Source organism: Quercus lobata, chromosome 3 (assembly GCF_001633185.2).
Source record: "Quercus lobata isolate SW786 chromosome 3, ValleyOak3.0 Primary Assembly, whole genome shotgun sequence".
Taxonomy (NCBI): Eukaryota; Viridiplantae; Streptophyta; class Magnoliopsida; order Fagales; family Fagaceae; genus Quercus; species Quercus lobata.
Genome location: NC_044906.1, coordinates 61,615,895 through 61,643,602, shown reverse-complemented (window position 1 = coordinate 61,643,602; position 27,708 = coordinate 61,615,895). Strand labels below are relative to the sequence as shown.

Sequence of the window (27,708 nt, the reverse complement as noted above, 5' to 3'; positions counted from 1 at the left end):
GATAAAAAGACTATAATGGGCACTGATTATGCTAGATTGAGTCTTAAGACCCAATCCATGTTAAGAAGTGCTGTTGCCAACTTGCCTTCAGATTTACAATCTCGTATTCTGGATAGCAAGGCTATGTCTAGGTCTTTTGACCTATGGTCCAAGTATTTCAGAAAACTTGTTACTGCTACTCTTCCTGACCCTAATGAAATAGACGAAGGTGATAATGTCTTTATTCAGCTTGAATGGGAAGATCACTTTGGAAGCAGTCTCAGAGTATATGAAAAGAAACATCCATTTCCTGGTCTCCTTATTAATTTTGATGATGGTTCATATTTCACTGATGAAGATTCAGATGATAGTGATGATGATGATCCTAATGCTAGCTGGCTATATATATATATATATATATATATATATATATATATTCGAGATAGTATAAGACAAGGCGGAGTGAGCCAAACTCGTCCCCCCTCCCCCAATCACCTTTTTAGGGTGAGGCATGGTAGGATGGATCATGCAAAGTAGGAAATATTTACTATCCCTAATTTCTTGTGTGCCTCTGATCTGTTTTGTTTGGTTATCTCTTCCCATTAGGTCAAGGAAACAATGATGAAAAAAGAGCAATATATACCTTTTTATTAGTCATAAGAGAGAATTTGTTGAAAAGGGTACTGTGAAAATATTAAATTTACCTGTTTTGGGGTGCTTTTTCTATATTTCTTTTAGCTCGTTAAATTTGTGAATCTTAATAATTTTATTTGAAGATCAGAGATTTTCTTTTTTCTTTTTTCTTTTTGATAGAAAAGATGAGAGGTTCAAACATATCAAGGGAGGGTTTTGTTATCATTGACTTATCAAGATGGAGAAATTTATGTTTAGGTGCATTAAATCTTTCATAGGATCTCAACTAGGCCTGTAAGGCTGTAAGTAACTGTTATAAAAAAAAATAATAAATAATGAAGATGATAAGATTGAATTTAAATAATGAAGATTTTACAGGTTATATTGAAGGATTTGGTTTAAATCATATTTGTCCCAACTTTCATTAGTTTCGTGGGACGAAGTGATAATATAAATAATCCTAATTAGTATTATCCATGTGATCATATGAAAAAAGGGCAATTATTTTGCTTATTATTCAATGGAGTACGTGCAATAGCTTATTTTTATTATTATTTTATTTTATTTTGTCTCAATTATTGTGCCAGATTGGTAGGACTAGGATCTGCTTTCAATCATGTTAGACCCACTTTCATGGGACTAAGTGGTAATATTAAAATCCTTATTATTTCTCATGTGACTTGATCATATAAAAAAGGGGAGAAAATAAGCTATTGCTTGTTCAATAGACCATGTATATATTTATTGAAGCAACTTGGAGAAATGAATAAGATTTCCCGTCACAGTGATATCTAGATAGTCTGATGGAGGAAACATGAGATTTATGGATTTACTGTCTGTCTCAAAAAAAAAAAAAAATTATTGAGTTTATCACCGGTGGTGATTCTAGGAATTTTATGAAACTTAAATTATACAAAATTTAATATATATATATATATATATATATATATATATAAAGAGTTTCACATGCATATTGACAAAAAAAAAAAAAAAAAAAAAAAGCCACACGTAAATACATAAAATCTTATAATTGCCTTCGGCTTTTTTTTTTTTTTGAAATCATTGCATGATATTCTCATCATCAATGATGCAAACTACATCTTTTCCAGAATTTCAGTTCAATAAAAATTTTCTTATGCTTTTCATTTTTGTTGTAAGGGTCTAATATATTGTTAAGGGAACTAAAGCTTAAGGACTAAGTTTGGTTACAAACTTAGTTGTAACCTAATGCTACAACACTCACTAAACAAATTAACATAATTATATATTTTGAAAATCTAGCCGATGAATTACATGTTCTTTGTATTTTTTAAAACACGTGTCAAATTTCATGTCAATCGGATATTATTTATTATTCAATCCATAAACTTTATTTTTATGTATAATTTTAGACTATAAAAACTTGAAATTTAAATATTTGATTGATAACATAACTATTGATCTTTGATTTTATTGAAATTTTGCAAGCATAGAGGATATAAGAAAAAGTATATAATTCAACGGTGGATTTGTCAAAATTTACATCCAATAAAAAAAATGTTAAGTGAAGTTGTGACTTTAGTCTATAACTATATTTGTTTCCAAATTTTGTTCTAAGTTTAATTATGTTGGAGCTAAAAATATTTAGGGTGTCAAAATTTTTTTAAGGTAAAAAATTATAAAATTTTTAAAATTTATATATAATAATTATTTTTTCCCAAGTCAAAGTGGTCTTGTGTCAACCCTATCTCCAATGTGGAGTCGCCCATGTCTACCTCACAAATATTCCGAAATAAATATTGTAAGGACGCTGTTTGAGTCCCAAGCCCAAAAGTTAAAAGGATTTAGGCCCAAAGAGCCCAATACAATGAATTTGTAGAGAGTGGGTTGAAAAACTAGGCTCTAATGAGTTAGGTAACGATTATAGTGGATCCAAATGACAATAAAGTAAAAATAAACTGGTTTTATCTAAGAAAATCGTCATCGGCACAATGCAAGGAGATCAGTTCTTGTATATAATTAAAGTTGATTACAAGTACAGTTCTTGTTACTACAGTATTTCTCTTTCAATTCTCTGATCCGCCTCTCTTAGGGCCTCCCTTCTATTTTATACTATCATTTTCCTTTCATCTCTGCCCTCCACATGTAGATTAGATTGTTGGTGTTGATTTTTGTCACATCAGTACCTTCCTGAAGTCTCTGGAGAGTAGCTGTAAGGCTGAAAACTACTGTTCAGGTATCACTTCCTTATTAATGCGGTCAGAGAGTTAGTTGCAAAGCATTCAATGCAGTGGTAGCAGCTTTCCCTTAAATATTTCTCAACTCCCATTTGTCCTGTACGTTCATAACGCATATCTTTATCAACAGAATTTCCTGGAATGTCACCCTGGATGACAGAACACACTTTCTGACCTCTGCTGCGTTTAGCCGAGGAGATACTCCTCCTCAGCTTACCTTCCCCAGCCTTCTCATTCGTAGCTTGCTCATGGAGTCTTGAGTCTTACATCTTCATTACTGTTTATCTGTCTAGTGTCCTCGAACAAGGCCCAAAGCCCAACATATATTCTTGGGCCCCTCATCCCTACAATAGCCCCTTAAAACTCCAATTTTTTCCTTCTTGTTCGAGGAGAAAAAATTGGGTTTTGACTTTGGATAATTAATCACATATGTTTCTTTGATTTCCACACTTGAGAATGTTGCTTTGCGTGTCCCGTAACTGTTCCTAACGCTTCGGAGCCCGCGATGTCTCATTAAATGCTCCAGGCGGCGCTTTGTTCCCTGCATCTTATGGTGAGATGTAGATCCTATGGCTGGCATTTCTCCTTGAATTTTGAGCGGGATAACTCCCACTTAATTCTGCCTCCTATATAAGGCGCTTGGTGGGTTTACTTTTTTCTTTACTTCACAAATCTGTAAACTCTTAAGACCTCTCAAACTCTCAAACTTTCAAGACTTCCCAAATCTCCCAACTCTCAAGAAGTTCCTGAAGTATCACCTGTTTTTATTTTCGTAAGTCTTTACATTCTTAAGTTCTTTTCTCCTCGGCCAACCTCCTCGGCCTTCTAATCTTTAGTTCCTTTTAAAAAACATTTCCCTTACTTCCCCTTAGCTTGCTTAAATGAGTAGATTCAAGCACCTTGTAGATTCCCCTGCCAGTATGAAGGGCTTTAAGGCCAAGTATCACATTCCCTAAGGAGTTTCCTTATGATATTGTGCTCCAGACCAAGTGCTCACACATAGAAATGAAGGGGAGGTCGTCATTCCCATGACCGCCTTCATAGAAGAAGGAATGACGCTTCCCATAGGTAGGGTAACCAAATATTATTTGATTGCCCATAGGTTGTGACCTCACCAATGCGCACCTAACCTGTTTAGAGTCTTAGGTAGCATCAATGCTCTCAATAAGCAAATGGGTCTGAGACTCACCTGGCACGATGTCGTATATATGTACGAATGCCATTTGCTTGCTGACTCAGGGTATTACCTTAAGTCGAGGTCCTCAATCGTTAGGCTTGTATCGTATCTTCCCAAGTCCAATAAAGGCATGAAAGACGACTACCTAATCACTTCTGGGGAATGGCATGACAATCTTCACTGCCCAACTCGGGAGGGAGAGCCAGGTGAGGTGCTCTAGGGTTAGATCCCTTGGCACAGGATTTAGGTTTTTAGTTTTGCTATTCTTCCCTTTAACACTTCATTTCTTTTTTATGATGGATTTTATCAATCTGACTGTGATTTTTCTCCTCGGCTGTTTTTTGTAGATAAAAGGCATGTAGCGCCTAGCCTCAATTTGGTCAACGTCGCAGACCTCAACAGAGTCCTAAAGTCCGAGGTGTTTGTGAGTGAGGACATGCAGCTGAGAGCGGTCCACCTCATTCTAGACTTTGAGCCACTATAGGACACTTTCCAGGACGTGGGCCACGCAATCAGGGCAGGCGACCCTCAGCTCCACAGGATAGACGTTTCTGTACCTGGGTTCCTTGCCTGAGAAGATGTTGTGCCAGTTGAGCTGCCTCCCCAACTTTTTCTCCCTGAAGCAGTGGCTCCGAGGGAAGAGACTACTTCCTCACGCTTATCACTCAAGGAAGAAATAGACCAATTCCAACTCGAGGAAGAGAGGGAGGAGTAGGGAGATCCTGTCATCCATATATCGGACCCAGAGGACGAGTTTGACAAGACTTCAGGTGTTCACACCCTAGGCTTCGTAGTTGCAAAAATAGATGATAGCTCCGAGGTGGAAGAAGAAGATATGGCACTTAACTCGAGGAAATGCCTGAAGGATCTTCTCGCAAGGAGGAATAAGGGGTCATCCTCTAAGGAGACCTTAAAGTCTCAGCCCTTTCCTACTCTTCCCCCTCCTCCTCCTTCTACTACTGACTTGCACCCCATTCCCAATTTGAAGAAGAAAATGAAGGAGTAGGAAGTGAAGGAGGGTGAGGTGATCTGCCAGGAGGCTAAGGAGCAGAAAATGGCCCAAGGCAAAGGACGGGCCTCCTCAGTGGAGAGCAGGGAGGATCCAGATGTGGCCGAGGTGCGCCAACAACATCACACCTGGGCTTTTCAGCTAGAGTTAGACGGAGTAGCCATTCCATGGAACTCCTCTATTAAGGAGTTTCAAAGAGAGCACTCCTCTTACGTGGCTGAGGCCCTAGAGCAGCCCCTCCTCTTACCAAAAGATATGGCTGCTCTGAGACACATGAGGCAGCCAGAGCTCTTTATGTCCCTGAAAAAGGATCTAGCCCTGGTAGGTTCACAGTCATACCCTTTAGTTTAAATGCTAAGTTGCCCTTCCCATTTTTTTTAATTATTATTTCACTATATATATATAAATTTTTTTTTTTACATGGTATTCCCTTGTTGTTTTTGTGCAGGCTATCGAGGAAGTTTTTGTAGCCAAAGAGTGGGTCAACGATGCCTGAAATGATGCCAAGGTTGAGGCCAACCTTCGCACCTAGACCAGTAAGGCCTTGGGCGCATCTAAGCAAAAGAATAAAAAGTTTACCACTAAGCTGATTGCCGAGGAGAGGGTGTGTATGAGTGCCGAGGCGGGCTTGAAGAATGCCCAGGACTAGGCTGAGGACCAGCGTAAAAGGCTCTACCATGCTGAGATAGAGCTAGCCACAGTAAAGCAGCAGGTCCTGGAGTTGAGTGCTGATCTAGAGAAAGCTAAGGCCGCTACTCGGATGGCCAAGGAAGCCGTAGAGGCCTCAAAGCAAGCATCCTACGAACTTGGGGTGCAGGAGACCGAGGTCTAACTGGCGGATGAGTTGGCCGAGGTCTGCAGGGACTACATTAAGAAAGTGTGGCTAGAGGCCCTCAACCTTGCAGGAGTCCCCGCTACCTCGGAGTGGGGGGAGGTTAGAAACATCTACTACCCTCCTAACATTCGCGAGATTCCAGCCGAACTCCCACCTTCCACTGCTCTTACACCACTCTTAATTGAGCCGCCCCCCCTTATCACTCAGGCCTCTCTTCCCCCTCCCGAGGTCCCCAAAGGGCCTAGCCAAGTTAGTGACCAAGGCTAGGGGGTTGAGATGGCCAAGGATAAGGGCAAGGGTAAGGAGGTCCAACCTCCGCCAAAGGCCAAGGATGCTGTTAAGGCCAAGGATGCTGTCAAGGCCAAGGATACTGCCAAGGCCAAGGACGCTACTATCAAGGCAAAGGAGGCCGAGGACAAGTCCAAGGAGGTTGATCTCAAGACCAAAGATGCTCCTACCTCCCAATTCGGCAACAAAGAAGACCCTTCTCCCAATTCCAAGGTTTAGCTTTAGGATTTTATTTTCCTTTTGTAGTTCTTCTTTTGTATTGGCAGTTTGCTATTGTCTATAATGTATTTTTCCTTTATTTAATGAAAAGATTTCAACTTTATTTTCTGAATCTTTATTTTTCTTACAATACTTATTTTTGGTTGACTATAATCCTTGTTTTGCTCTTTGCTGAGACCTTTAAACCGATGATGCCTCCAAAGGTGAACACCCACACTTTGACAAAAGCTAGCAGTAATAACTAGCCGTTAACTTAAATAAATTAAACATGTGTACATGGTGAGAAAAATGACTAAATCCTGAGAGACAAATGAAATGCTTAATAAAGAAAGAGGGCGCCTGAGGTTTTTCCCTTTAAGAGTATCTTATTAATGTATCCTTCGAATCCTTTAATCAAGACCCAGGGTAAGCTTTCCAAATGTTTTCCTCGAGGTGTGTGATCCGAGGAACCTGACATATCCCAAGTTCTACTCAACACTTAGTTAAATGATAGAAAATGTTAGTTTACCCAAGGTATGTGGTCTTAAGAGCCAGGCATGGCCAATGTTCTGTTTAACACTCAGAAAAATAATTTAAAATATCAATTTACCCAAGGTATATGGTCCAAGGAGCCAGACATGACCAAGAATCTGTTTGATATTTAAAGAAATGTCATAAAGTATTAATTTACCCAAAACATGTGATCTGAGGAACCAGACATACTTAAGGTTCTATTTAACACTTAAAAAAAAATGATAGAGAGTGTTAGTTTACCCAAGATATGTGGTCCTAAAAGCCAGGCATGACCAAGGTTCTGTTTAACACTTAGAAAAATAATTTAAAATATCAATTTACTCAAGGTATGTGGTCCAAGGAGCCAGGCATGACCAAGGTTCTATTTGATATTTAGAGAAATATCATGAAGTATTAATTTACCCAAAGCATGTGGTCCGAGAAACCAAACATAACTAAGGTTCTGTTTAATACGTAGCGGAAATGACATAAAGTATTAATTTACCCAAAGCATGTGATCCGAGGATCCAAGAATAACTAAGGTTCTGTTTAATACTTAGAAAAATTATTGAAAATATCAATTAACCCAAGGTATATAGTCTGAGGATCCAGATATGACCAATGTTTTGTTTGATATTCAAATAAATAGTAGGACGCATGACGCATAATATAATAAACCAAAATATGGCAGAGAAAACTTTCATTAATAATAATACATTCTTAGGTTGTGTACATTCTAGGGGCGTGGTACAACATTTTCATCTAGATCTTTAAGATAATATGCACCTATTCCAACCACTAAGGTGACGCGATATGGTCCTTCCCAATTGGGCCCTAACTTTCTCCACACGGGGTTCTTTGCAGTACCCAAAACCTTTCTTAATACCAAGTCTCCAAGTGCCCATGGTCTTAGCTTCACGTTGGCATCATACCCTTACTTGAGCTTGTGTTTATAATACGCCAGTTGGACCATAGTGTTCTCTCTTCGCTCTTCAATTAAGTCTAAGCTCTTCCCTAACAGTCCATCATTGTTGCTCAGAGTGAAAGAACTCATTCTCAGTGTTGGAAAACTAGTCTCCAAAGGAATAACAGCCTTGGCTTCATAAGTCATCGAAAAGGGTGTCTCCCCTGTTGACCTACAAGGGGTGGTCTGATATGTCCAAAGGATGTGTGACAGCTCTTCCACCTATTTTCCTTTCGCATCATCCAATCTCTTCTTGAGTCCATTCACTATGACCTTATCAACGGCCTTGGCTTGTCCATTCCCTTGTGGATATGCTTGGGTGGAATATCTATTCATAATTCCCAAGTCACAACAATACCTCCTGAATAATTTTGCTATCAAACTGAAGACTATTGTTAGAGATAACGGTATGAGGGATCCCAAACCGAGTAACAATATTTTTCCAAACAAATCTCTTAGCATCCACGTCCCTAATATTTGCTAATGATTCAGCTTTAACCCACTTGGTGAAGTAGTTCGTGCCGACCAGTAACCATCTCTTATTCCCTGCTGCCTTAGAGAAAGGTCCTACAATATCCAAACCCCATTGAGCGAATGGCTAAGGGTTGGACAAAGGATTAAGGACTCCCTTTGATTGGTGAATGTTTGGTGCAAATCTTTGGCATTTGTCACACTTCTTCACATACTCCTGCGATTTCCTCTACATGTTCGGCCACCAGTATCCCTAAGTGAAGGCTTTGTGAGATAAAGACCTGTCTCCTGTGTGGCTGCCACAAATCACTTCATGTAATTCCTCCAGGAGTAGCTCTGATGCCTTAGGGTGTACGCTTAGTAAATATGGCCTAGAGAAAGAATGCTTGTACAACTTTTCGTCCTTGAACAACCAAAACCGAGGAGCCTTCGTTCACACTTTATCAGCCTCGGATTTCCCCTTCGGCAAGATATCCTCTTTCAGGAATAGCACTATAGGGTCCATCCAGGTAGGTTCCACCCTAATTTGATGAATCTAAATCATCTCCTTCTTCATCTTGGTAGGCTTGCACAAGTCTTCAATAAGGATAACCCGAGGCAAGTCTTATGCCGAGGAGGTTGCAAGAGTGGCCAGGGAATCAGTATGTGTGTTTCCACTTCTCGAGATTTGCAGTAAGTTGAAAAACTCAAACCCTAATCGCAAGTGCCTAACCTGACTTAAATATCCTTACATTCTCACATCCCTGGCCTCCAACTCTCCTTTTACTTGGCCTACCATCAATTTTGAATCCGAGAAGATCTTCACTGCTTTTCCTCCCATTTTTTGGATCATGATCATCCCTACTAATAGAGTTTCATATTTAGTCTCATTGTTTGTGGCCGAGAAGCCCAATATTAAGGATTTCTCAATAGTGATCTTCTCAGGAGATATTAAAACCAGCCCCACTCCGAATCCTCTTTGATTCGCTGCACCATCAACGTATAACTTCCAGGATAAAGGTTCTTGCAAGGTGACTATGCTAACTGATTTACCATCCATGTCTTGCCTCTATATCTCATCTTCTAATGGGGATTCAGCAAATGCAGCCACCAAATCTGCGAGGACCTGGCCCTTGATAGAGGTGCGAGGCATATACTTGATATCAAAAACTCCTAAGATCGTACCCCATTTGGCAATCCTCCTTGTGAATTCAACACTCCGAAGTAGTAATCAAAGTGGAAGTTGGGTTAAAACAACAACTGTGTGGGATTGGAAGTAGTGAGCGAGTTTACATGTAACATGTACTACTACCAAAATGACCTTCTTCAATGGTAGAGAATGAACTTCTACTTCATGCAACGACTTACTACTTCATGAACTTCTAGCCTCTACACACCATTGTCAATTCGTATCAGCACCAAGCTCACAACATAGGAAGCCACAGCAATGTGAGCGAATAGGACCTCGTCCACCTCAGGTTGAACATGACAGGTGGCCGAGAAAGGCATTCCTTAAGCTGCTGGAAGGCCAAGGCACACTCCTCAGTCCACTCAAATCCCTTCCACTTATTCAACAGCAAGAAAAAGGCTCTACACCTATCCGCTGACCAAGAAATAAATCAATTCAGGGCAGCAGTCATTCCAGTTAGGTTCTGGACTTCTTTAGGATTCCGAGGTGGTTGTAGACTGTTAATTGCCTTAACCTGATCAGGGTTGACTTCAATTCCACAATTAGTGACCATATAGCTTAGAAATTTGCCTGATCCCACACCAAAGGAGCATTTGGAAGCATTAAGGCGCAATTTGTGTCTCCTCAGTATCTCAAAAATATCCCTAAGGTCTCCCACATGCTCGGACACCACTTTACTCTTCACCACCATATCATCTATATAAACCTCAATATTCTTGCCCAATTGCGGCTCAAACATTCTAGTCATCATCTTCTGATAAGTAGATCCTGTATTCTTCAAACCAAAAGACATCACCTTGTAGTGATAATTTCCAGTTGGAGTGATAAAAAATGTCTTCTCCTGATCACCCAAGGCTAGTGGTATTTGATGGTATCCTTGGAAAGCATCCAAAAAGCTCATCCGAGGATGGCCTACAGTTGCATCCACTAGTTGGTCTATCCGAGGTATAGGGAAAGGGTCTTTTGGATAGGTCTTATTCAAATTTGTGAAGCCCACACACACTCGCCACTTTCCACTCTTCTTTTTCACCACCACAGTATTGTCTATCCACTCGAGGTAAAACACCTCTTTAATAGCCCCAGCCTGCTTAAGTTTTGTCATCTCGTCCTTGACAGCATTAGAATAGTCCCTGGATGAATGTCGAGGTGGTTGGTTTTTAGGGGTAATAGATGGATTGACATTCAAATGATGACAAATGAAATTTGGATTCACCCTAGGAGCTTCGTAAGCACTCCATGCGACACGTTAATGTTCCTCTTAAGAAACTCTATAAGCTCTTCCTTCTCCTGAGGAGGCAGCTGAACTCCGACCTGAAAAAACTTTTTTAAATCATCATCTACCACAATCTTTTCTAAATTCTCACACTCTGCCCCCTCATCTATCTCATCCTCGGGTAACACCAAAGTCTTTGATTGTTATAAGCTCCTCTCAGTAGATGTCGAGGACTCCACCCTTGGCTAATGCATTATTGCAGCGACCAAGCACTGCCTTGCCATGGATTAGCTCCCAACCAACTCCTCAATCAGGTCCTCAGACAGATATTTCACCTTTAAATGCAGAATGAAGGAAACGGCTCCTAGGGCATGAAGCCAAGGTCTTACTACAATGGCCGTGTAGGGAGAATAAGCATCCACTACAATAAAATCCACCTTCACCACCTCTGATCTTGCTTGTACGGGTAGTCGAATCTGGCCCCTTGGAATAACAACTTTCCCGTTGAAGCTTACCAGAGGCGAATCATAAGTTATCAAGTCCTTAAGTTTCAAACCCAATCTGTTATACAAATCAGGATACATAATCTCTATCCCACTGCCTTGATCTACCATCACTCTCTTAGCATCATATCCCCCTATCTTGAGGGTGATCACCAAGGCATCATCATGTGGTTATACGGTTCCAACCTTGTCCTCTTCAGAGAAACTCATTGCTGGCCAGTTCTCAACTCTAGCCCTCTTCAGCTTAGGTTTAGAGTCCTCGGTAGGTTGTCGGGCTACAGACATTACCCTGGAAGGGTGAAAACCAGTTCTTCCTAAGGCCGCGAAGATGACATTGATGGTGTCCAAAGGGGCTCTGGAAAAAGCATTCCCCTGAAATCCTAATCCTGTCTAACCCCCTGGTCCATTAGGCTGATGTAGAAATTGTTTCAACCTTCCATCTCTGACCAGTTGCTCTAGATGACTCCTCAAAATTCTACAGTCCTCTATGGTGTGCCCTCGGTCCTGTGGTATTGGCAATGAAGGCTTTGATTGCGCTTCATGGGGTCACCTCCCATCTTATTTGGCCACTTAAAGAATGGCTCGTTCTTAATTTTCTCCAAGACTTGGTGTTCTGGTTCTCGGAACACCGTGTTAACCATTTGAGTAGTGGTAGACCCCGATTGCCCAGCAAAGTCCCTCCGGGACCGGTTATTGTTGTAGTGATCCGACCTGAAATCCCTCTTCTCTTGAGGGATAACCATAGCCTTCTCTTTCCCTTGTTGTTGGTCCTCTTCGACCCGTTTATACTTATCAATTCGATCCATGAGTTGACGTACACTATTAGCAGGTTTCCTGGTCAAAGATTTTCTCAAGCCATGCTCGGCAGGTAGGCCGACCTTGAAGGTTCTTATGGCCACATCATCAAAGTCTCCATCTATTTCATTGAACATCTCCTAGTAGATATTTGAGTACGTTTTCAGGGTCTGCCCTTCTCGTATGGTCATAGACAACAGGGAGTCCAAGGGCCGAGGAACTCTACTGCATGTAATAAAGCGAGATCCAAACACTTGGTGAGTTCTTTAAAAGAATTAATAGAACCTGCTCCCAAACCATCAAACCACCTCATGGCCACAAGCCCCAAATTAGATGGGAATACTTTGCACATTAGGGCCTCATTCCTAGAGCGTATAGCCATTCTCTGGTTGAAGTGGCTCATGTGCTCCATAGGATCTGTTCGACCATTGTAAATGGTGAACGTTGGCTGAGTGAACCGTCAAGGAAGTCTCCCTCCCTCGATTCTGTACTTGAAAGGTGATCTGGAAATTTGATTTAATACCTTGCTCATAGCGTCATTTCCCTTTGCAAGGCGGACTCTTAGTCCTATGCCCATGGTGGTAGTTCCCTTCACACGAGAAAGATTCACTGGGGGGGTCCTTGACCTAGGTCTATAACTATCATCCTCCTCATCGCCAGAAGAGAAATCAGAATTGGAGGGAGTTCGTTTTCGCTGTTCATGGCGCAACTTCCTTTTCAGATGATCAATCTCCAGTTGCATGGCTCTGGTATTCTCGTCATGAGAAAGGTGGCTCCTGCCTCGAGACTGACTCCTACTAGTATGAGTGGTATGCACACTGACCTCTTGATCCCTTCTTCGCTCAAGATTAAAAAAATAATCTTGACATTGGGACCCCATAGATTCTTCCCGATTCAGACCTAAAACTACCATAATTGAACGTTAAACTCACCACAACACCAGAATTTTCCACAAACGGCGCCAATTGTAAGGACGCTGTTTGAGTCCTAAACCCAAAAGTTAAAAGGATTTAGGCCCAAAGAGCCCAATACAATGAATTTGTTAAGAGTGGGTTGGAAAATTAGGCTCTAATAAGGTTGGGTAACGATTATAGTGGATCCAAATGACAATAAAGTAAAAATAAACTGGTTTTATCTAAGAAAATCGTCTTCGGCACAATCTGAGGAGATCAGTTCTTGTATATAATTGAAGTTGATTACAAGTACAGTTCTTGTTGCTACAATATTTCTCTTTCAATTCTCTGATCCCCCTCTCTCAAGGCCTCCCTTTTATTTTATACTATCTTTTTCCTTTCATCTCTGCCCTTCATGTGTAGATTAGATTGTTGGTGTTGATCCTTGTCACATTAGCACCTTCCTGAAATCTCTAAGGAGTAGCTGTAAGGCTGAAAACTACTGTTCAGGTATCACTTCCTTATTAATGCGATCAAAGAGTTAGCTGCAGAGCATTCAATGCGATGGTAGCAGCTTTCCCTTAGATATTTCCCAGCTCCCATTTGTCCTGTACATTCATAATGCATATATTTATCAATAGAATTTCTTGGAATGTCATCACTTGGAATGTCACCCTGGATGACAGAACACACTTTTTGACCTCTACTTCGTTTAGTCGAGAAGATACTCCTCATTGGCTTACCTTCCCCAGCCTTCTCATTCGTAGCTTGCTCATGGAGTCCTGAGTCTTACATCTTCATTACTATTTATCTGTCTTCGGACCACAAAGTGTCCTTGGACAAGGCCCAAGGCCCAACATATATTCTTGGGCCCCTCATCCCTACAAATATATTATAGCATTAGTATTAGTGGTGCTAAAAAGCCATATTATTAGTACCACCAAAACTAAAAAACATGCTGCAATGGTGAAGGGAAAGCCAAAAAATTTGGCTTTTAAGCTAGAATGCACAGCTAAAGATGGTTGTGCACTATAGCTAAGAAGGTAAAAAAAATATATATATATATATATATATTAAAAGTTACAGTATATTATTTTATTATGTTGATGGTGGTGGTGGTGGTGGTGGTGGTGGTGGTTGTTGTTTATTGTAACAGATATATTATTTTATTTTATTGAATACTAAAATAAAATCACTGATATTGAGTGTTTTGTAAATTGAGGTGGTAAAATAGATAAAGTAGTTTTTTTTGGTGTTATATTGCTAAATTTATAGCTTCACCAATAGATGCTCTTATTGTGAGAATAATATTACCCATGACCTTCAGAGACATGCTTTCACGTAACAAGGTAGCTGGTAGCATCTCTTATTTCCAGGAAAAAGGGATGATAGTATCTCATATTTTATATGAAATTATTCACATAGGAAGAAATAATGATTCCTTATTAAATTTGCCTGTAATCATTCCATGTGATGTGATAAGATTGAATCTCATAACTCAATTCAATTATTTTACAAACGTTCATTAAAAAAAAAAAAAATTCAATTATTTTACAATCTTCCTACAAGTCAACCATATTGTGCAACATTACAATTACGTAATAGAGCTGGAAGACCTTTACAATTACATAATGATTTTTGCAAACATTACAATTACGTAATAGAGCTGGAAGACCTTTACAATTACATAATGATTTTTGCAACATTACAATTACGTAATAGAGCTGGAAGTCCTTTACAATTACATAATCATTTTTAGCAATTAGCACACCAAAAATTCGTTTCAATTCTTTTCCCTACAAATTATTAACATTTGAACTTATCCGTGAACTTACATAAAGACCAGTTAATTCAAGTACCAAAATTGTCTTTGAGTTTAATAGAACTCCTCCGATAAGAGTAAATAATTTTTCTATTTAATTAGCAATAAATTAATTTTTTTTCAATTGAATTGAGACATTATGGGCAACACTATGATTTAATTTCTAATTACCCAAAAGTGAAACAAGTGATTTTGATTGCCTAAAAAGCTACAATAAGTCAAAGCTCTAAATTGGAAGTTATTAAAAATGTCTTTTATTCACACCATAATTTGGATAGGATAGGATAGTTGACCATAAATCTACTCTTATCCTACACGAAATTCAACGTCATTATTATTTTTTTGGATGGGAATTCCACGTCATTTTAGTGACATTATTATTACAACTTATGCAATTTATTTAAAGTAGATGTTTGACGTGGATTATCAAAAAAGATGCTCACGTGAATGAGGGAAAATTATTAAGTCCATTAGGAGAACTGTTGAAGTAATCTTTTTAGTCAACGAAATAATGCCATTTATGCAAATGTGTGAATCATATTTTTAATCAACACAAGAATTAAAAATTTAAAACTACTAAGTGATGTCACATTTACATAAATGACAACGTTTTATTAGTTAGAAAGACCAAGATGATCATTTTAGTAATCCTCCAATGGACCTAATAATTTCTCGTGGATAAGGGTTCTTTAGAGTTTTTAGTGTAAAAAATTTAGCTTAACATCTATTTATAGGGTCCGGTTAACATGTATAATGTATTCTTAGAACATTTGTTAATGTATCATTTATAAAAAGAATCACACCACTTTAATGAGAATTATAAAATGTGGTCAAAATTTTTATTTTTCTTTTCTTTTCTCATAAAAAATTTTTAAAAATATTTCTTAAATCAATATTCTTGGTGCATCTGTTGATTTTTTATTTAAATTATTAATAAGGTGGCAAAAAATCAACTCCATTTATTTAAAATAAAAAATAAAAAGAATTTTGGAAGTCTATCACATAGTCATCTTAAGAATTCTAGCGGATATGTCTTTACTTGGACGAGTTTTTTTTTTTTTTGCTTATTTATTTTTGAATAGGCATTCAATGCTTATAATTATATTATATTGATAAACAAAAAAAATAAACTTAAAAAAAAGAGTACAAATAAAGAAGGTCTAATTGGGTGTCCTCCACATTTGTTAATGAATAATTTTAAGAATTTTTTAATACCACTTTTATGAGAAACGTAAAATATGGTCAAAAAGTCAATTTTTTTCCATAAAAATTTTCTAAAAGTAATTCTTAAACCAATACCCTTTGATCAGTGGGTGTATAATAGAAAAAGATGTAAAATTTACACAATTTTATCTAAAAAAGATTCATATTGTGTGTAAATTTACAAGTTTATTACATAGTTAAATAAATTTATACTAACATTATTTATTTTGTATTTAATTTTTTATTATTTCTCTACGTATACCAAAGATCAAGAAAGAGAATAAATAATGGTCATTAAACAATTAAAAAATAAAAAATCAAGAAAAAATTTATATTTTAATAAAATATCATGTAAAATAAAGAGAATTTAAAATGCGATATATATTTTTTTAAATAAATTTTTAAAATAAATATAGAAAAATGTTAACGAGTGCCGTATGATATTAGTCAAGAAAGTTCCCACTTTCCACTTGCCGTATCACCGTCCCCACTTCCCAGTAAAGAAAGTTCCAATATTATAGCATTTGGATACGGGTTTGCTTTTGCTTTTGCAACTGGTTGGTAGGCGGTACGTTTCTGATGCGTCACACTTATCATCTCTTTCAACACAATTGAAAATAACAATAATAATAGTAAAATAATAAAAGCAATAATATTCAAAGACAAAAAAAATCAACAAGAACCATTCATTGGTGCAAAACTCTGAAGTGCACGCCATTATATAGACCGAGTTTGGCTCGAAACTATCTATCAAAGAGAGAGACATACTGTACTGTGAGTGTGTCTTATTAAGAACCATGGCTTCTTGGAGGATCTCTTCACTGCTCTCTCGTTCTTTCTCTTCTTCTTCTTCTTCTTCAGCTACTCTGTTTTCTAGAGGTAAACCGTACATCAAACTCTTATCTTTAAGTTCTTTTAAGATTTGTTTTGTTATTGTTTGATTCTGATATTCTGTGTTTTGTGGGGTTAGGATCGAGTTCTGTTTTTTTAAGGTTTGGTGTTTTTCTTATGATGTTTTTGATCGGATCATAGTTATATCCCAGCTGTGTTTGGTTGACCAGAAAAGTGTATTTGAATGAAAAATGGAAACTAGTCCAAACGGATCTGATTTTCTTTTTGAATTCTTAGTTTCTTTTCCAAAAGAAAAGGGTTGTAATTGAACATAATGCTTTCATTCTTTTCTTTTTCTTTTTCTTTTTTTCTTTTTTGGATTTCTAATTCAAATAATCGGATTTTACTAGCTCACAAAAAGAAAAAGAAAAAAATATATATATTTGGTCTGATAATTTTATTGATTTTAAATTCAATATATTCATGTTTTTGGATAAGAAAAATATGCCTGCGAAGACTAAAGTGAGGAGTGATGACAAAATGAGAATGAAATTTTGAACATTTCTACAAGGTTTTGATGTGACAGCTAAAGATATTCACGGGGATGGTTTTTTTTTTTTTTTTTTTTAAGAAATAAATAAACATTATTGTATGTAAATTTCTTGCTCTAATTTGTTAATATTCATGTTTTTGGATAAGAAAAATATGCCTGCGAAGACTAAAGTGAGGAGTGATGACAAAATGAGAATGAAGTTTTGAACATTTCTACAAGGTTTTGATGTGACAGCTAAAGATATTCACGGGGATAGTTTTTTTTTTAAGAAATAAATAAACATTATTGTATGTAAATTTCTTGCTCTAATTTGCTAATTCACTTAATTGTCAACATCAACTACTTGTCTTTGTTTACTTTTGATATTCTTGATTGCATATTGAAAATGACATTGTACTCATATATTTGTGAAATGCCCCCACTGTTCTTGGATGGAATCTTAGAATAGTAATGGTCCCAATGGACCAAGTGCAATGAATCTGATTCTGTACTGGATTTGATATTTTCCTAATCCACTTCCAAAAATTGGAGGTAATTCTTACATGTTCCGGGTGTAATGCTCTCTCCTCTCACATAAGGGATGGGCTTTATGGTTGGGCTTTATGATGAGACCCACATGTGGAGTCCATCTCTCATGTAAGAGAATGGAGCATTGCTCTTGGAGCACCTAATTTTTTCCCCAAAAAAAAAAAAAAAATGACATCAATTTATTTTTATTTTTATAATTCAATAGTTGGGTTGGGGATTTGAATTTGGACGTCGCCATAAACATTAGGATATATGAATTAAGCTGCAAAGCTCTTAGGGAAAAAAAAAAAATCAAATTTAAAAAATAAACGAACTTGGGAATTTAGAAATGTTCTCTGATATTGTTCCTTGGTTTATGGTTTAGTAATAGTGATCTTTTATTGGTTGAATGTTTTTTTGTATTTTCAGGTAGAAGTACTTCTAACTTGAGCAGAGGAATATATAAATATAGCACTGCTGCTGCTGTTGAAGATCCAATTAATCCACCGGTTAAAGTAAATTATACCCAGCTTTTGATTGGTGGGCAATTTGTGGATGCAGCATCAGGTAAGACTTTCCAATGCTAATGAGTTCTGACTGAAATGGTAAACTTGCTGATTCAAAACCAATTGGATGCATGTATATATACTACTAATTTTTAATTTAAAAAAAAAAAAAAAATTCATCCATGCATTACAGTATGCTTAATCTAAATTTTTTGGAAATATGGTATCCTCAGACACATAATATTGTTATTCTGATGTGTGCTGAAATTTATGCTATGGCTACGTTTGGCCTCAGGGAAAACTTTTCAGACATTGGATCCTAGGACAGGGGATGTGATTGCTAATGTTGCTGAAGGTGATGCTGAGGATGTAAATCGAGCAGTTGCTACTGCTCGCAAGGCATTTGATGAAGGACCATGGCCAAGGATGGCTGCTTATGTAACTATTCCTTTTTGGTTTTCCTATTTTTCACTTTTAATTTGATGTAGAACAAAAACATCACTGTCTATAAACCATACAATTGATTTTTTTTTTCTTTAAATTTTAAATAATATCCAGGAAAGGCAAAGGGTACTTTTGCGCTTTGCTGATTTGATTGAACAGCACAATGATGAACTTGCTGCACTTGAGACTTGGGACAATGGAAAGCCTTATGAACAGGCTGCCAAAATTGAAGTTCCAATGTTGGCACGACTAATGCGATACTATGCTGGTATGTGCTGTGGATATAGTTCATATTTTGCTTTATCAATTTTGAGTGTTCCTTACATTTTATCTATTTTTGCTAGATTTCTAAGATTTCTATATATGAAACTTTCAGGGTGGGCGGATAAGATCCATGGTCTCACAGTTCCGGCTGATGGACCGTACCATGTGCAAACCTTGCATGAACCTATTGGTGTTGCGGGCCAGATTATTCCATGGAATTTTCCTCTTCTCATGTTTGCTTGGAAGGTCGGGCCTGCATTAGCATGTGGCAACGCTATTGTAATGAAAACAGCAGAGCAGACGCCATTGTCTGCTCTCTTTGCAGCAAAGCTACTGCATGAGGTAGATCATGATCAAAATTTTTGTTCTTTTCACATTGATGTTTTATGACTTATGCGTTTACATTTAAGGTTGTTTCATTCACCAAATTTCATAAATTACATATTGGGCCTCGACCATGAAAATTCTTAATGTTTCATTGCGCTGTTCTAAATAGCAAATATTCTCTCACCCTCTCTCTTTGAATTAAGTTTTCACAAGAATTGGACCTGGTGCTACATGATTGTGGTTGATACAGTCTTTGTTTTTTTTTTAAAGCTTGACTGAAGATAAAATTTTTACATCACATCACAATTATTGAAAATTTTTTAGCAGAGGACTAGCACAAGCTTATATGTATTAACGTTTTTCAATCTTCTGTTCATTTTGGACAATATATTTTAATATACTGTCTTAACTCATCTTTTTCTGAACATAAAGCGCTCTCTTTATCATCTATTGATCATATGATCTTTGTGACAGGCTGGACTTCCTTCTGGTGTTCTAAATGTGGTCTCTGGTTTTGGTCCAACTGCTGGTGCAGCTATTGCCAGTCATATGGATGTGGATAAGGTAGGCTAAATATATCTTTTGGTTCAAGTGATTTATTGGTCTTAAGGAGTTAAAAGGAGAAGAGTCGAACTCGTGACCTCCACTTCATGAGGCATGGTCTTCAGCTGAATTAAGATTGCATTCCTATTAGATGTAATTTGCCTCTCAAGAAAGATAAAAATTTCTTGTCAGGGTGTTTAGCAATCAACTGGGATATTTATTTGTTATTCCATCAAATTTTGAAATGATTAGGGGGAATACTAACAATCCAGGACACATATTCTCATATTGTATATACAGATCATTGCTTAATTGCTTGTATATCTCCTAAACACTCTGTAATTTCTGTGCAGCTTGCTTTCACTGGATCAACAGCTACAGGAAAAGTTGTTCTTCAATTGGCAGCAAAAAGCAATCTAAAGCCAGTTACTTTGGAACTTGGAGGGAAATCCCCCTTTATTGTATGTGAGGATGCTGATGTAGATAAGGCTGTTGAGCTTGCACACTTTGCTTTGTTCTTTAATCAGGTTTGACCATAGGATTGTTCTGACACTATGATTTGTCTTAAAGAAGTTAAAATTCATTTTATTGATCTTGATTTTGTCCAATCTGCAGGGACAATGCTGCTGTGCTGGATCTCGTACATTTGTACATGAGCGTGTATATGATGAGTTTGTAGAGAAAGCAAAGGCACGTGCTGTGAATCGTTCTGTTGGTGATCCATTCAAGGGGGGCATAGAACAAGGTCCTCAGGTAATCAACAACAATTGTTCATGTGAATTGATTTTTAATGTCTTGTTTATATGCTTGGCACTGATCTTACATCTTCAATGTTGAAAGTTGTTTGAAAAGCCTCACCTCCATTTATAACTTTTACCTTTTGCATGTAATGCTTCATAAAATCTTGGACAATACCAGTAATGTCTCTTTCTGCTTCAATTTACTACAAGTATAAATTGGCTTGCTAACTTTAGTGATACTAAATGTTGCTTACTCAATGAATCAGATTGACTCGGATCAATTTGACAAAATCCTGAATTACATAAATTCTGGTATTGAAAGTGGGGCTACCCTTGAAACTGGGGGAGAGAGATTTGGCAACAAGGGCTATTACATTAAGCCCACAGTGTTCTCAAATGTTAAGGTACCTTTTAGTTTTACCATCATTTTTCCACGAAGATTGAAACACGGTTTATGAATGCAACTGACTGTAACTTATATCAGGATGACATGTTGATAGCAAAAGATGAGATATTTGGTCCAGTGCAGACCATCTTGAAATACAAGTGAGAAACTGAGTCCTTTTTACATTTATACATGATACTGGATGTACCTTTAGATTTATAATATTTAATTTGAGTAATGAACTTGATCCATTTTAAATGGAGAGAGTATCCTAATACTTTCTGAATGTCTTATTATAATTTCAGGGACCTTGACGAGGTGATTCGAAGAGCGAATTCCACATGCTATGGGCTTGCTGCTGGGGTGTTTACGCACAACATAGACACTGCTAACACTTTAACACGCGCATTACGAGTTGGGACGGTATGGGTGAACAGCTTTGATACCTTTGATGCTGCAATTCCTTTTGGTGGGTACAAGATGAGCGGGCACGGAAGAGAGAAAGGAATTTACAGTTTGAATAATTACTTGCAAGTGAAGGCTGTTGTCACTCCTTTGCATAATCCAGCATGGCTCTAAGTTCAATTTGCTTTTTCCATCTGCGGCATTTTGCAAATAAAATAAAGAGAAGACCGGATCAAAATTGGAGGCTATGTTTGACTGATGACGATGATAAAATCTTTGTTTGTAATTGACTGCAAATCCTGGATAGGATTTCCTTATTTTGGTGGATGGGTGAATCAATTGTGCTGCAGTCTATATTTTATAAATTGACTTTTAGCTGTTTTTTAATTTAACTCCTTTTGGGACTATATTGGCTGTGGATTATTTCTCTCTCTCTTTTGGTAGTCAATAATGTCAATTACATCTGGTATCTTGTATGTATTGTAGGCTTGTAGCCTTAAGCACCACATGTTTTCGTCCTTTGGCTGCTGCAATAGCTGCACGTAATTAGTTTTCTGCCTATGGACAAATAGTCCATATTTCACAGCTCACACACAGCTGCCTGTCCGTATAGAGCTCCTCATTTTTGTGGAATCAGAAAAACAAGATATGTATTCTTGAAGGGACTAATTAGCTCAACAAGTAATGTACCGTATTGTTGAATATGAGAACTAGGTTTGAATTTCGTGTGCACTAAAAAGAAATTAATTGATTTTTTGGAGTAGCAGTAAAAAGCAATCATCATAAAATTTAGTGTTAAACAATCATCTTAATGATGCTTTATAGTTCGTTTAGGTAGTAAAAAAAATAATTAACTAAAAAAAAAAAGAACCTTATTGGACATCTCCTTTTTCCCTAGTTTATCTACCCCACGTGTTTTTAAAATAAAAAACTTGATTTGAGATGATATATTTGGTGAGAGCAGATAACAGCCAAAGTCTTCCCATGCTCCCCTTGTGATGCGTGACAATAAAGTAGGTAAAGGGAGCAGTTGAAAGAAAGGAAACAAAAGCCACCTCTCTCTCTCTCTCTCTCTCTCTCTCTCCAATCAATAATTATGAATGTACATGGATTAAATGAAACATTATGCATTTTAACCCGAATTTCTTGTAGTGAAACATTATGCATTTTAACCTCAACTTATATTAGGCTAAAGTTAAGGTTAACTTATATTATGCACTTTCCATATTCTGAAAGTATCTAAGAATTATTCTTTTATTATGCTACTTCACACAAGATGAAATCTCAAGTTCTACCAATAAACACCCTCAATGTATAACCGAATATGAAAAAAAATAAATAAATAAATTGTCAAAAATTTAATATACTCTATTTGCATTAATTGTGGTGGGCCCAAATAAGGATAATTGTGAAAATTTGAAAATCTGAGTGCAATTTTTTATGACTCAAGGTCCAAGACTTAAGGCCCCCTTACAAGAGAAAAGCTCCCAAATAAAGAACAATAAGTGATTTTTTTTTTTTTTTACAAAAAAGTTGAGTTTTTTTTCTCTCCATTATGAAAAGGTCCAGAAAATTAAGTGATACTAAGAGCATTCCCATCAAAGGAAGTAAAATTTTTAGCATATACCACCTCAAAACCCAAAATTTTAGCTTTAAATAACTCATTTTACAATACACCCAACATCATAGATTCTATATTTTTTACCACTTCATTTAAATATATATTTTTTTTATTCTTCAATTATATTTCTTTCTCTCTTTTCCTCTCTGTCACTCTCAACCCAGCAAACTTGACCTTCTCAACACAGCAAACCCATACCCACCCCATCCACCACCACCCCAAAAAAAATACCAACCACCCATACCCACCTATCTATCCAACAAACTCACACTCTTCCATCTCAACCTAGCAAACGCATATCCATCCCAGCCACCACCACTAAAAAAAAAAAAAAATACAAAGAAAAAAAAAAAACACTAGCAGATGCAGGAAAAACCCACGGAGACCCATAGAGATTCACCACAAAACCCAGAAAACAACAACATCTATAAAAAATTTAAAAAAAAATCATTTTACAATAAACCCAACATCAAAGATTCTATATTTTTTACCACTTCATTTAAATATTCTTTTTTTTTTATTATTTCTTTATTCTTCAATTATATTTCTTTCTCTCTCTTCCTCTCTGTCACTCTCAACCTAGCAAACTTGACCTTCTCAACGCAGCAAACCCATACCCACCCCATCCACCAACATCCGAAAAAAACACCAACCACCCATACCCACCTATCTATCCAACAAACTCACACTCTTCCATCTCAACCCAACAAACCCATATCCATCCCAGCCACCACCACAAAAAAAAAAAAAAAAAAAAAAAAAGGACTAGCAGATGCAGAAAAACCCACAGAGATTCATCACAAAACCCAAAAAATAACAGCATCTACAAAACCCAAAATCGATGACCGACAAAGATCCACAAATTCACCACAAAACCCAGAAAAACAACAGCATCCACCACCAAAGATTCAAAGACAACACCACAAAACCCAAAATTGGACCAAATCTTAGCCACGATCTCAGCCACCACTAGAGATTCCAGAGAAGAAATCAAATCGAATCTCAGCCACAATCCACCAAATCAGACCAATAACATCCATCAAATCGGAGCAAATCTCAACCATGATCCACGATCCACCACCACCACAATCCATTGGTGAGAAGGAGGGAGAATTGGTGAGAAGAGAGGAAAAAAAAAGAAAAAGAGAGAGAGAGAGAGAGAGAAACTTGGGTGAGATGGTGAGAGGGAGAGGAAGAAGCTTGAGTGAGATGGCGTGACAGAGGAGAAGTGAGAGAGGAGAGAGAAGAAACTTGGGAAGGAGACAAACACGGAAGAGAGAGAGAAATAAATTAATAAAAAATGATAGTATTGTGCTACAATGCGGTCTCAAAAATGAGAGCGCACTATAGTAACATTGCAAATTTTTTAGCATATGCAATCTTTGATGGAGCGGGTTTTTGGGTTATAAATGCTAAAAAAAAGTATCTTTTGGCATATGCAATCCTTAATGGGAATGCTCTAAGTATTACAAATTTAACTATATAGGTCTTATAAATTAATGTATCACAAATCACAAAAAGTAATTCAAATAATTATTTATTATTTTATTAAAGTGTCACTGTGGGTTCCAGTTAGTTCAACTGGTAAAGTCTTTGATGGTTGTATAAGAGATCTAGGATTTAATCCCCACTTACACCAAAAACTAATTAATGTCTTAGTCTGATAACTAAGAGCTATTATCAAGAGTGGACGCCATAAGTTGAAACTCTCTAAAAAAAAACAAAAAGTTTCACCAATTATATTCATGATTACATTAGTTTGTAAGATTTTTGTACTAAAATTTATAATAGATTTAGCATTTTTCCCAAAAAAAAAAAATATATATATATATATATTTATATGTATCAATAGAAATCCAACTTAATCGTCAAAGTGAATTAGCTTTATTAAAAGGTAAAAAAATAGCCAACACGTTGGTTGGTTTAGTGCTAAGGAGTTTGTGGCCCTGCTTGTCAGGCTTGGGTTCGAATCACCTCCACAGCCAATTGTTAGTGGGCATCCTTGGTGGGGTTGACCCCCCACACGGTCTAGTAAGAACGACCGGAGCTTATGTCAGAATGGTGCCCTGCTCGGGGGTATAGTATAGCCATAAAGGCCCTCATTTTTCGTACACCAAAAAAAAGGTAAAAAAAAAAAAGAATTTTAAATAAAAAAATTATAATATCGAACATTAAGTAAATAAATATTATTTAAATGATATTTAAATATTAAAGGGCACATTTTGTTTGATTACTTACAGTTGTGCTCTTAATCAATGTGACAATGCCTTCAATGTTATGATTAACTTTGACTTTGTGGAGAACAAAAAGAATAAAGAGAGAGTACCATATAAACATTTTGGTTTATTTGATATCTATCAGTAGTGTTCTTAGTGTGAAAATGCCTTTCAACGTTATTCAATTACACTTTCACATGAATAAATAATAAATATGAATGCCAAAATATCTTTTACTTGCACTCAGGTGGCAGGACCTTAAATCTGGGTGTATCTTTACAATAAGAGTAGAACATTAGCTTCCTTCTTGCCCAGTCCATTGCTTCAATCTGCTGCTTTGATAGCTTAACAAACTCTGGTCCCTCAACAGGGTCATAACTAGAAGTACCAGCCTTAGAACATGAAGAAACTGGAGCTGTTGGATTCCATATGCAGCCACTCATTTCCACATTTGCAAAAGAAACTACAAATGGAGCATATTTGTAATTTACTGGGTATTTTCCTCCATGAGTTGCCCACGCTGAGCCATCCCAAATTGTTGCATAAACTGACATGGGTTTTGATGGATAAACAAAAGGGAAGGCACTGTTGTGAATAAACTCTCTTACAGGTATGTTGTCCACTAGAAACCTGCATTAGGTATGTTACAATATCAGCTAAAATGATTAAATTCACCATTTTCATAATAGTTTTAAGCTTTTGGGACTCATAATAGGTGGATCTGAGTTTGAACCAAAAGTTCAAACCCTCACATGTTGTGCTCCACTTATTAATGGGAAGTCTAGGCTCACACGTGAGACGAAGTGTTAGAATAATGGTAATAAAACTTGCGCGCAGGCGTGTCTGTGTATGTATGTGAGTTTTGATTGTCTTACACTGTATGATAGCTGTTCCAGATGATGCTGTATTGATGATGCTGCTCTGTTGGGTCAAACCAGAGATTGAATCTCTCTTCCCTTCCAGTGCTTACACTTCCATTAGCGTATATATTTGTTTGGAAGGCCCAGTCGTTTCCTTCCTCATGACCAAGCAGCTCTATGTCAATCTCATCATGGGTATGAGGGAAAGTATCTGCATTTGACAACTGAAAATTCCACTTTCTAGTCAACATATTTGGATACATATTCTCATGTTCAAATGGATGCATTTTGTACAATGCAATCATAGCCACATGTTTAAAATAAATACATGCATGCAAATTGAAAAAAAATTATGTCTAATGTACAATTCTATATGCTAAGGCAGAATATGTTACACATACAGTTTGCCTTAGCCATGCAACATGTACAATATTGCAGTCAAATGTAATATGTTGCATGTAAGTGTGACTTCTTGTATGTGAATGAAAGAGCTTACATAGAAGGCTACTACAACTCCAGATGAGAGACCAGATGGCAGCTTAATTGCAGCACTGAAGAATCCATAGTAATATTTGTTTTTTGAGACCAATCCAGCTCCTATAAAACAACATAAAGAGATACACATTAGAGTAAATTCTGAAAATACAATTTCATGTATCAATATAAGCCATAATATGTAAAGGACTTTACCTGATGTTTTGTCAAGAGCAAGATTGGCCATGGAACCATTACTGATTAGCTGGATATTTGAGCCTCCAAAGGACTTAGAAAAGCCTTGATCAATTGAGACATGTGGAAAGTAATCTGTTAAATGTGCAACACTTGAGGGCGAGTAAGGTCTACTATGTGAAGACACCAATATGGTCATGCAGAAGACTAAGATACCTGAATAGAGTATTTTGTCTTGCAGAAAAGGCATTCTTTATTGGATAGATGCAAAGAAAATATGATTAGTTGGGTTATATATTGAGAGTTTTTAGTTAGAGAGGTTCAAAATCATGCTTAGTTGTTACTAGCTGGCTCTCTCTCTTTGCCTAGTATGTCTTTCAGTAGTCACTTTGGATCTTAAAGACAATAATGATTAAGAACAATCATGTGGGGGTGACTCTGAGAAGTATGGCAGGGCTTGTGGGGCTCCCTAAAAGTTAGGGGCATGACTAGACAATTACTTCATTGATGGGTTCTATACTGCTATTAGTATTACCTGCAAAGTCCATTGAATATGTTTCCTTTCTAGTACTGCGTGTGGACCATAAGCTACATATGTCCACGGATTGGCATGGACCAAAAGGAAAACAGTTTTTTTGTCTGTAACTGGTCATTGGTTTCAGGAATTTTGTTTATGGGTCATTAAAAAATTTTAATAAAAAAAATAACTTGATATATGTAAGGACACGATTCGTAACGATCCGTAATAGTGTTGGATTTGCACGTAAAAAGGCCCAAACAATATCATTTATAGAGCGTGGGTTTGAAAGGCTAGGCTTTAGTCACCAGACGGTGGGTTTTTCACGGTGTTTATACATAATTAAATCGTGTTCGCACTAGGAGTCTTTCTCCTGAAGGCGGGCTGGGAGGCTCTGATTTTTGGCCATTTTTCCTAGCCCTTCTCCCCAGATTGCTTAC

General features: G+C 37.1%; 3 protein-coding genes across 4 annotated transcripts; 1 reads left to right on the top strand and 2 right to left on the bottom strand.

Moving 5' to 3' along the window:
• Nucleotides 1–9,881: 9,881 nt before the first annotated feature.
• Nucleotides 9,882–11,278, bottom strand: LOC115981217. Its single transcript, XM_031103385.1, has 4 exons — nucleotides 10,964–11,278; nucleotides 10,665–10,762; nucleotides 10,455–10,581; nucleotides 9,882–10,130 (listed from the first exon to the last, which is right to left on the bottom strand). Exons 1-4 carry the CDS (start codon nucleotides 11,276–11,278, stop codon nucleotides 9,882–9,884), a joined length of 789 nt encoding a protein of 262 aa, XP_030959245.1.
• A 5,254-nt stretch (nucleotides 11,279–16,532) lies between these two features.
• LOC115982666 (aldehyde dehydrogenase family 2 member B7, mitochondrial-like) lies at nucleotides 16,533–21,854 on the top strand. Of its 2 annotated transcripts, none has more exons than XM_031105333.1 (11): nucleotides 16,533–16,759; nucleotides 18,201–18,338; nucleotides 18,573–18,715; nucleotides 18,836–18,989; nucleotides 19,098–19,327; nucleotides 19,787–19,876; nucleotides 20,209–20,382; nucleotides 20,471–20,608; nucleotides 20,862–20,999; nucleotides 21,080–21,141; nucleotides 21,286–21,854. In XM_031105333.1, the coding sequence occupies exons 1-11, from the start codon at nucleotides 16,678–16,680 to the stop codon at nucleotides 21,557–21,559; spliced, it is 1,623 nt and encodes a 540-aa protein (XP_030961193.1). In that variant the 5' UTR covers nucleotides 16,533–16,677; the 3' UTR covers nucleotides 21,560–21,854. The 2 variants fall into 2 exon arrangements, with proteins under 2 accessions (XP_030961193.1, XP_030961194.1); XM_031105334.1 differs by lacking the exon at nucleotides 16,533–16,759 and adding an exon at nucleotides 17,855–17,900.
• A 3,461-nt stretch (nucleotides 21,855–25,315) lies between these two features.
• Nucleotides 25,316–27,130, bottom strand: LOC115981908 (probable xyloglucan endotransglucosylase/hydrolase protein 33). The gene is made up of 4 exons (XM_031104338.1): nucleotides 26,773–27,130; nucleotides 26,579–26,679; nucleotides 26,098–26,306; nucleotides 25,316–25,852 (listed from the first exon to the last, which is right to left on the bottom strand). The coding sequence occupies exons 1-4, from the start codon at nucleotides 26,999–27,001 to the stop codon at nucleotides 25,456–25,458; spliced, it is 936 nt and encodes a 311-aa protein (XP_030960198.1). The 5' UTR covers nucleotides 27,002–27,130; the 3' UTR covers nucleotides 25,316–25,455.
• Nucleotides 27,131–27,708: the final 578 nt, after the last annotated feature.

What these genes read in the sequence shown, in the direction of transcription:
- LOC115981217 (XM_031103385.1), bottom strand. Translation starts at nt 11,278, where the DNA reads ATGGTAGATCAAGGCAGTGGGATAGAGATTATGTATCCTGATTTGTAT. An exon ending in GTGCTTACGAAGCTCCTAGG is followed by an intron (nt 10,582 to 10,664) that starts GTGAATCCAAAT and finishes ACATTCATCCAG; the next exon opens with GGACTATTCTAATGCTGTCA. An exon ending in AGAAGAGTGGAAAGTGGCGA is followed by an intron (nt 10,131 to 10,454) that starts GTGTGTGTGGGC and finishes ATGGTGGTGAAG; the next exon opens with AGTAAAGTGGTGTCCGAGCA.
- LOC115982666 (XM_031105333.1), top strand. Translation starts at nt 16,678, where the DNA reads ATGGCTTCTTGGAGGATCTCTTCACTGCTCTCTCGTTCTTTCTCTTCT. An exon ending in GGCCAAGGATGGCTGCTTAT is followed by an intron (nt 18,716 to 18,835) that starts GTAACTATTCCT and finishes AATAATATCCAG; the next exon opens with GAAAGGCAAAGGGTACTTTT. An exon ending in GCATAGAACAAGGTCCTCAG is followed by an intron (nt 20,609 to 20,861) that starts GTAATCAACAAC and finishes TCAATGAATCAG; the next exon opens with ATTGACTCGGATCAATTTGA.
- LOC115981908 (XM_031104338.1), bottom strand. Translation starts at nt 27,001, where the DNA reads ATGCCTTTTCTGCAAGACAAAATACTCTATTCAGGTATCTTAGTCTTC. An exon ending in TGCTCTTGACAAAACATCAG is followed by an intron (nt 26,680 to 26,772) that starts GTAAAGTCCTTT and finishes GTTGTTTTATAG; the next exon opens with GAGCTGGATTGGTCTCAAAA. An exon ending in TGGAACAGCTATCATACAGT is followed by an intron (nt 25,853 to 26,097) that starts GTAAGACAATCA and finishes TACCTAATGCAG; the next exon opens with GTTTCTAGTGGACAACATAC.